General features: G+C 35.7%; 1 protein-coding gene across 1 annotated transcript; it reads left to right on the top strand.

Annotated features, from left to right (window-relative positions):
* Nucleotides 1-113: 113 nt before the first annotated feature.
* LOC104158212 (disks large homolog 5-like) lies at nucleotides 114-6,351 on the top strand (the record flags this gene model as incomplete). Its single annotated transcript, XM_009695797.1, has 5 exons — nucleotides 114-257; nucleotides 451-578; nucleotides 1,377-1,486; nucleotides 3,043-3,152; nucleotides 5,522-6,351. Coding segments are annotated over 5 exons (596 nt in total), but the record flags the coding sequence as incomplete, so codon positions are not given.
* Between the last annotated feature and the right edge of the window lie 3,275 nt (nucleotides 6,352-9,626).

Raw genomic sequence — 9,626 nt, 5'->3', positions numbered from 1 at the left:
TCCAATCATAACGATTCTATGATTCTATAATTACTGTTGGGGTGCTTCTGCTTATCTGAGGAATGCCAGGAAAATAATTTATGCTTTTGTAAGTAAATCTTCTGTGTGTGTAGATTCTGCAAGTCTGGCATATCAGCGTGTACAGAAGGTGGACTGTACCTCTCCTAGGCCTGTCCTTATTCTAGGACCTTTACTTGATGCTGTGAAAGACATGTTGGTCAAAGAATCCCCTGGAAAATTTTGCAGATGTCCTCTTGGTAAGCATACAAATATAACCAATTTTTTCTTGCTTAGAATACATGATAGTAATATCTATATAAGTGAACTAAATGGTAGCACAAACATGGAAAAAAACCTCAAGACTCTAAATGTGCAGACATTGTTTCATTAGCCTTGTTCTATGCCTAAGGAATAGTAATGAGAGTGGATCTCTTCTGGTTTATGAAACAGAGGTTATGAAAGCTTCCCAACAAGCAATTGAACGGGGTGTGAAGGATTGTCTGTTTATTGATTATAAACGAAGGAGTGGACATTTTGATGTGACAACCGTAGCTTCAATAAAAGAGATAACAGAAAAGGTGAGTTGCTTTTAATGCTGTAGGTCTTTGTACAATTTGCAATATACAGTCATACTATGTTGGGGGGGGTGGAAATTATGTTAAGGTTGTCCTCCTTTAAAGCATTCAGAGAATTGTTCCCCAGGCCGCTGAGTAAAATAAAAGTTACCTCACTTTGGCATGTAACAGTTTAAAGATTATTTTTATGCAAGCTCACCTTTTGTAGAAACTAGGTTTTTTTTCTTTTATAGTATTATTAAAGTTAGAAATTATTTTCATAGATTCTACCCCCTACTGCCCCGCCCCCCCCGCCCCCAAGAGGATTTTGGTTTTTTAACTATTTGATTTAATACAGTCATATAGAATATAAACATAATAATAATCCTGGAGACAGACGCTAATTAAAATCTGTACATTGTTTACAGTTTTCTGTCAGACCACACAGAAAGTCTTATTACTATAACGCTTGTGTTTGCTTATGACTTCTGAAAGAGAAAATGAATATGAATATTTAAATTTGAAAAAAAATGTATTGCATATATTTCAATCTGAGTTTTCATTTCATTAGTTCTTCAAATGCTTTTATTTCTATCAATGCATGCTTTTGGTACTGTGAATGGAATTTATTGCAGTTTTTCATCTTCTGTCTTTTTTTTATAAATCCTTTGGGTACAAATTGCTCAGTAGCCCCAAAATGCTAAATGTGTAGCAAAATTCTGTTGGGTTGCTATGATTTAAGTAGGGGAAGGATTGGGGGATTAGCATGTGTGCTTGTGCTCTTTAACTGAATGAGTGTTTTGCATTTACGTTTGATCTTAGGATTGTCATTGTCTGCTTGACATCGCTCCTCATGCCATCGAACGGCTCCACAGTGTTCATATCTACCCTATTGTAATTTTTATTCGCTACAAAAATGCTAAACAAATCAAGTAAGTCTGTGAGGGGTATAGTTCAGGGATGTTTATTTTAGCTTAAAATAAGCTTGTTACCTTTATTGTTCTTTCATCCTAGTCATCTTAAATCTCTTTTAAAATGCGGAAATTAATCCTCATAAAAACTACTGTGAGAGAAATGGTCTTAACTTCATTTTGGTTGCATGACAACTAAGTGAATCTTTCAAAGAAATCAAACAATGTATACTAAACTGTACGTACTCCAGGAAGCACTCAGATCTTTCTTGATCACCCTTCTATTAAACCGTAAGACAGATACAAGTGAGATCTAGTGAGGATTAAGTGATGACCATGACAAGAGCTATTCTTCATCTTCTCAGCGGGGCCAAGTGTGTGGATGCAGTGCCAATTGATTCATAACCTCAGCTTTCCCACCTTCATTCTCCAGTGAAAACAGCAAGGAAAATCCCCTTTTGCTATGGAATGCATATACTGTGGTCTGTAGGTAAATTTGACTCTCTATTTAATAAAGAAGATAAGTGTCACCACTTTCAAGTAGAAGCAAGACATAAAGCAATGTGGTTTATTTCATTACCACTGTAGGATCATGCACTTGAATGATAAATGGAACTGTCATGTCTTGAGCCCCTTTGGAAATGGGATGGTGACCATTAGAGCTATTTACTTTTTTTTTGGAAAATAATAGAGAGCATTTGAACTAGAGAAGCAATGATTTCTAGCAGTCATCAAAACAAGATGCAGTGGTATATGGTCTCTGCCTGTTATGAGCACCAAAGGTTTTTCTAAACAGCCTTTTTGATATAGCACAGGTTCTGTTGGCATTCTCTGAGATGCTACACAGCAGTGATAGGTTAGTTTAGTAGTGGTTTTCTTTATGTAATAAAGATGTGCTTCTTTTCTCACTCCTGTAAGAAACTATGCTTATATTTTTTCAGTACCTATCTGTATGACCTTAATAGTTGATTATAAATTCTACTTCCTTTACAACAGAATTCCCTACTGGGGACCTCGAGTCAGATTTAGAGGAGAGTGTTAGAAACCTTGATTGGAATTAATTTTTTTTTTTTTGCCATTTGTATTTCTTTGTATTTTTGCCTTATTTTATTTCCAACAGATTGTATAATAGAAAACCGGTCATCTCAAAAAATGTGTCATATAAGACGATGTAGAAATACTCTATTTGCTCAATGCTTGATACTTCAAGCCTTTAAGAGTGATACTTGAGCCCAGCTTTGTGTAGGGAGTACTGGAATATATATATGAGATGATTCAATTCACATGAGCTGGAAGAAGTTATATTCTTTCTCCCTCAACCCCCTCCCAATCTCTGAGATTTTATAAGAATGCTATCTTGGTCTGATAGCAAGTAAATTTATTAGTACTGAAATGATCCTGAGGACTATGCTAATACTGCTGTAACACAGTAGATGGCACTCTATGCACAGGATTATGCTTGCAAATTAATTAGCCTTTCACATTCACCCAACTGGAGGTAATCATTTCAAGTCCATTAAAAAAAAAAATTTTTCTTTCATACAAGGTTTTTTTTTCTTCTTTCTTTTTTTTTACAGAGAGCAAAAAGACCCAATCTTCCTGAGGGACAAAGTTACACAAAAACATTCCAAAGAACAGTTTGAGACAGCTCAAAAAATAGAACAAGAGTATAGCAAGTACTTTACAGGTTAGTATTTAATCAGCATTTCACTAGGAACACAGTGGCAGTTTAATCTATTTAAATGTAATTCAAAAGATCCTACATTCCTTCAAAGAGCACTTCTTTTCTTCATCCTGCCTTCCCTTTTGGCAAACTCATGCTCTGATGTTTTATTTTACTGGGAGAGGAAGTCTCAAGATAAGTGCCATCCTTTGCTTTTACATGTTTTTGTTTTAGCATGTTATGCATCTTCTGACCTAAACAGATTCTGAAAATGTTTTATTACAAGCCAGTAGTATTGGAAGTATGGTCAAGATAATTTGACATAGTGTTGTCAGTTTTGTGCCATGTAAGGAATGTTTTGTAATTGTAGAAATAAAACAAAACCAAACCAAACAAAACAACAAAAAAAACCCTTGTGTAAATTAATGAATGATTTGAGACATACTTTAAATCTTTCAAGAAAGGAAAAAAAATTGTCAAAGGTTTCTTGAGCGTGCATTGTAATTTGGAATAATTAAATTCAACTTCAGAGGCCTTTTTTACATTATGAAGTATATCTCATGAATCTTGGATTGTAGTTAATAGTGTATTTTTACCAGAGGAAGAAACAGAAAGAGACTGTCTCTGCTTATTTTGGAGTATATTTTCATGTGGTTCCATGTATATTCAAAAGAGCGGGGATAAAATTCCAGCCATCTTGATGTGAATGGCAACAGAACTTAAAAAGAAAAAAAACTAAACAAAACAACCCCCAAAAAACACCACTAAACTAGCCAAAACCCAACTTTTCATCCCCCAAACAATGGGATTCTTACAGGAATATTTAGTGACGTACTTGCTAAGTGCAGGGGAGGGAAAGGGGATGTACTTAATATAAAGCTACCTCAGTGCATCCTGAGAGAAGCTGCACGTTCTCAGCAAAATCAGTTACCTGGTATGTAATAGCCATACAAATGTTCATTTAAATGGTACATACTAAATATTCACAGAACTTGACACGCACATGGCCAGATTGCATCACCACATGTTATCTTCTGCTCCTTGTTAAGTCATTTGTTTTATTTTAATTTTACCCTGATAGTGAAAGTAGCAATCAGTCAAGAGTCCTATGTGTTTTCTCACATGCCCTGTGGGAAGAGCCTCCCTCTGTTAGTGCCAAGTACAGTGGACTCCAGCTGTCATCAACATTTCCAGATGCTGGTAGTCAGAGAGGGTTGGTGTTCAAACTACATTGACATTTAGACTTGTTGAAATTGTAACGTTGTGCATAAAATAAGCCTGTAGATAGGCCTGTAGGTAGCTTCCTCATGAAGCTATATGACATACTGTCTGACCTGAGCTCTATGACTGCTTCATGAAGTACATTTTTTGACTAATGACTCTTTCAAGTTGGTTTTGTTTCCTGTACCAAGTTGTGAGCACAGTGTGTGATCTGAATTGCTTCCTCACTGCCGTTTGCCACCTTTCAGAGACCTTGTTGGTTGCTACGTTCTGTGTCCAAACTCACCTGACACTGTTAACTGTAGTATATACTGCAGAGTCAACTAATATTTTATGTGAGATCAAATCCTCTCTTTTCAAAAATGGAAATTATACCTTAAGCTGTATAAGACTGCCTATTTTTCCAGCGTTAGTGGTAGCTGAGGCCAGAGGCTCATGACATTTTTCAAGTCATGAACTTCCTCACTTTTTAAGTCTTAAAGCTAATACATTTTCCACTCCTGTGTCAGTGTTGGCATTTTACTTTTTATGACTGTTATGTTTAGCAAGGGCAGAATACAAGGTATTCATTTATTTTTTGAATTGATTTTCAAGGAGTTGCTTGCTGTTGGCCTTTTGTTCCTTGAATGTAGCTGACAATAAGAACTGGACTAGCACCCGCCACTGTTTTATTTAGCTCAGCTATCTGTGAGCTGCCTCATAATTTAATTCTAATATTTGTAAATAGTGTCTAGTTGCTACAGCTATAGTCTCTATGTATATTACCATGTAAATATAAAACTCTTACCACATGCTGGGCAGAGAAGGTTTATTATAGCAGGTTCTGACCATCTTTAGACTTCAACTTTGCCACCTGATGCTTCTGAAAATAGTGCGTGGAGGCCTCTAACAAAACAGTTGTCTTAGTTGATTATAGCCATCAGTTCTGTGACTTCCCTGGGCTGTTTTAAGAGCTAGCAGAAGAAACTGTATATTGAATGCTTGACCTCTTTGCTCTGTTTATTCTTTTTCTTGTTTTAATAGGGTCATGCATCTAGCAAATACTGAATTGGGTAGATTAATTCTGATCTATTGATAAACACTTCGCAGAAAAATGCAGAAGACTGCTCTTTGTAATTAGTCATAACTGTTTGCTCCAGTCTCATTTGGGGGGGGTGTTTCTTTTTCTCTAGGCATTGTCCAGGGAGGAGCCCTTTCAAGCATTTGCACTCAGATTATGACAACTGTCGATCAAGAGCAAAACAAAGTCCTGTGGATCCCAGCTGGCCCACTGTAGATGTATTTCGCTGCAAAACTACTTTGCAGATGTAAATAACCAACTAACTTTCTATCCAATGGACTCTGTCCTTTTCTGTCTTTATAAAGATATCCGTAAGTGATTTCCGTTTCATGAAGGGGAATGATAACACGTAACACGCAAGGACACAACAAGGCATGTGGAAAGGGGTAGATCACTTCACTAAGCTTGTCTCTTATATCACACGTGTACACTTGACAGGTTGTCACGAGGGGTTGCGACCTGCCTGTATTTGTCCATGAGTAATGAATTTAACAATGCTGCAAAACCCTGTAGAATGACAAGTTTACAAAAACCTTTTCGAAGTATTTGGTTGTTGCTGTTTACTTGAATGTCTTCTGTTTTGTTTTTTGTTTTCTTTTTTTTTAACTCTGTGTCCGTTCACTTAATGAGGTAACTCTCAAAAAACAGAGTGAATTGTCTGAATATGAGCGAATGGTGTATGCGCAATGTGACTCTTAGTACAATTTTGACTGTTTCTAAGAACATTGTTGACTTGACAACCAGGTAATAACGTGGGATTGAATCGGTACGTCTTGGGAGTAAGTTCAGAAAGAAGTACACTCCTCTTACAGGGCAGACCACTGTTTGTATCCTGTCAACACTTGTCTGTCAAAGACACCGTTTTTTGTTTTATGCATGAATCTAATATTTAAATGTCATAATATATCTGAACAATCCAAGCTTAATGTGTGTTGAGAAATAATAATTTTTGGTTGTTGGGCCTGGGTTAGGTACTGGTGAGGAAAGTCATAAGCTAGGCCTAGCATGCTGTGTTCTGTCACTTTTAGATACTGTAAATATGGAAAGCTTATGTTGGTGCAATTTTGCAGGGTAATTCTTAAGCTTTGTACTTCAGTGTGTAGCATTCACATAGATTGTTTTTATTTAAGAGCAGCCACAGTTTTAGGGCTTTGATTAAAAGCCTTTAGAAAGGTACTAAATTGTTAGTGTTTTCACTGTCAAAAAATAAGTGATCATTTAGTTTTGGTTGCAATACTTATTTACCTATTGTACCAAACTCCGTTGTATCAGTTTCCTTTTTGTTTTTTGCACTTCTGACACTGTGTTCCTAACACAGGTTTTGTACCTGTCTCTTCTGTCTTTTGTGCCATGTTTCTTGGGTACTGTATTTTAATTGTTTTTAAAGTATCATTTGAGTAGAACTGCTTCTTGGTCACTGTTCCTAACATTTCATTATGTAGGGTTTCTAGTTTTATGCTACAGACTGTAGTTTTGCTTCTGTTTGTAGCTTTTTTAATTAAAAAAAGGGATTCTTCTTGCACAGTTCTTCAAAGAAAGATCTGGTCCTAAATTTAAATTCTGTTTTACAGAGGCTATTTTATAGTTCAAAATACTTTATATAATATTTATGTAGTTATATACTATATATAGAGAGTATTTTGAACTATAATACATATAAAATATATATAGTATTTTATATAGTATTGTTCCATACTATTATAATACTGTATATATAAAAATTAAAAATAGGAAATGGTATGGATGAATTACTAATCAAAGTACTTCTCATGGTGAGGGACAGCAGTTGTTTTTTGTTTATCTCATTTTTTGTTTGTTTGTTTTTTAAAGTTTGAAGTCAGAGTAGACTCCAGTTTTACAACTGAAACAGACAGGTACTGTTCTGACATGGATTTTCTGTACTAAAATGAAAATGTCACTTTGTATCAAAAAAAAAAAGTTAAAGAAACTGATTATTAAATAAAGGTCAATTTCTATAACTTGACTTGTGTGTAAAAGGTGTGTATAGCTGATGTTCTCCTTGACTCTAGTTGAGTCCTCATGTAAGGTTGTATTTTTCTGACTAAAATTGGCACATGCAGGTTCAAGTGCCCACTTTGAGAGGAACAAGTTTCAGTTTTGTGGTTTTGCCCAGCCTTGCATATGTGAATACCAAAGACATTAAAAAACTGCAGGACACAAAGAGTGAGATGTTGGTTTATGTTAACATATTTTTAACATTCTGTCCCAGTGGTGTTAAGGATTTCAAGCAGAAATGCAATTGCTTGGATGGAGGTTTTAGTTGGAGAATGAATCTATCACTGTTATTTTTCAAGAGTATGTCACTGGAAACCAGGGAAAACCTAATAGGCAAAAGCATGAATCATTAGCTTAAAGGCACATTGTAGAATTCTGTGCCTCAGTTTTTACACTTCAGACAGACCAGCCTCTTCTGTTCATTGAGTTATCTGAAAGCTTAGGGAAGGTAATTTTTGTGTATTAACTTTTATGCTTCATCAGTTGCTTTATGCTCAGATGCCAAATAGTCAACTTCACCATGAACCAGACTGGTGGATGGTCAGTTGTCTTGTAATCTGTATACCTAGTACTAGCCTTCATTCATAAGACAAGACTTGCACCTTATCTGCTTTTCTTGGAAAAAAACACCATGATGCCATTTTCTAATAGAGGATGAAGAAAATGAGAATAGGCATCTTCTGGCAGGTCAGTAACAGCCATACCTTGCATATCTTCTGATCACGAGGAAGCAGAATTGAAGTCTTGGTTATACACTAGAAAGATTTCTTTAGCTCAGATCAGGAGTTTCCTGATACACCATTTTATTTTATAATACTATATGCTAGAGCTGGATTTGGCCATCATTCTGAAAAGAGTAACTTTGTCCAGGTGTTTAAATAAAGAATATAGTTCTGTGGGTGTTTTAAAATTAGTTTAAAAGTAGTATAGCTAGACAACAAAAGTCTGAAAATTTCACCCTCGTGCTCATAAGCCACCATGCATGCAGCATGTATGGCTGCAGGTAAGGAGTTAGCTAGAAATCAGTGTCTTTTAACTTTATTTCTTTATAGCTAAACTGACATATAAACGGCTGAAGATACTGCAGCCCACATGTATGATCTGTTGTTAATACTTTGACAAGCATCCTACTTGCTTTCAAATCTTTGCATTCTGTTCACATTGACTTGAATTGCAGGGCAAGTGGTTGCCAGATCCAGAATTACACTCTGACAACTGCCAACCTCCCCACCTCAGACCAGAGTCCTTTTTCAGTGTCTGATAAATTTGCAGGCCATATCATAATCTATTTCAGTCAATGCAAGCATTACCTTAAGCAGTCTTGAACAACTTTCCTAGATGCATCTCGGATGGATGTATTCATGTTTAAAGTACAGTCTTTTAATTTCTGTAGACTTCCAATTAAGGCTCCATGTAATTTCTAAGATTCTACACCTCCATTTCACAATGGAGAGTTTCTTTTAAAATACATTGACATTAGAAAAATGTGCACTGGCTTGGAAACTAAAGAGACTGCTGTGAAAAATACAGATAGCCAACAAGGCAGACTTTGATCTTGTCCAACAACTAGTGAAGGTCCCAGACCTGCAGTAGGAACTGAACTGTATAAAAAAGGTGCTTGGCCTCTTCTTGTAAATTTTCTTACGGCTGCTGTGTCAGTGAACGTGAGGGTTTCTTATTCATTTGGTTGCTTTTAAAGAGATTTTTTTTCAACCTGAGTTCTCTGTCATTTTGCTTAGAAAATGTCTTGGTGCTCTTCACTGAAAAAATAAATTTCTGATGAACATTTGGTAGCAAACTTTTTAACTCTTCAATTTGACCTCTTTCTTACTATTCAAAGAGATGCTTTTGCTCGCACAACCCAAATGATGTGAGAGTGAATCCAAAAGCCAGGTGAATAGGGGATCCTATTACTTAAGTGTAAGCATACTACCTTAACTTGGGATTGTTCAGCTCTATTTTAACAAAAATTCCTTACAAAGTTTCATAAGAATGCTTGTTTGTTACAGTACAAATAATTTTAGATGAATTTCGTAACTTTATATTTAAAAGTTGTCTAGATGGATCCTTTTGTTGAAGTAAACTGTGCATAAAAAGCATGCTGGGACTAAAAAGATTCAAAACATTTTCAGTACTGGAGGTTACCTTGTAGACCTCCAATATGGAAAATATTTAGAATTTTTAATATATATTTTATATTT

Source organism: Cariama cristata, unplaced genomic scaffold (genome assembly GCF_000690535.1).
Source record: "Cariama cristata isolate BGI_N322 unplaced genomic scaffold, ASM69053v1 scaffold35292, whole genome shotgun sequence".
In the NCBI taxonomy this organism is placed as follows: domain Eukaryota; kingdom Metazoa; phylum Chordata; class Aves; order Cariamiformes; family Cariamidae; genus Cariama; species Cariama cristata.
Note: the sequence above shows the minus strand (reverse complement) of the source record. Positions and strands in the feature narration are given on the sequence as shown.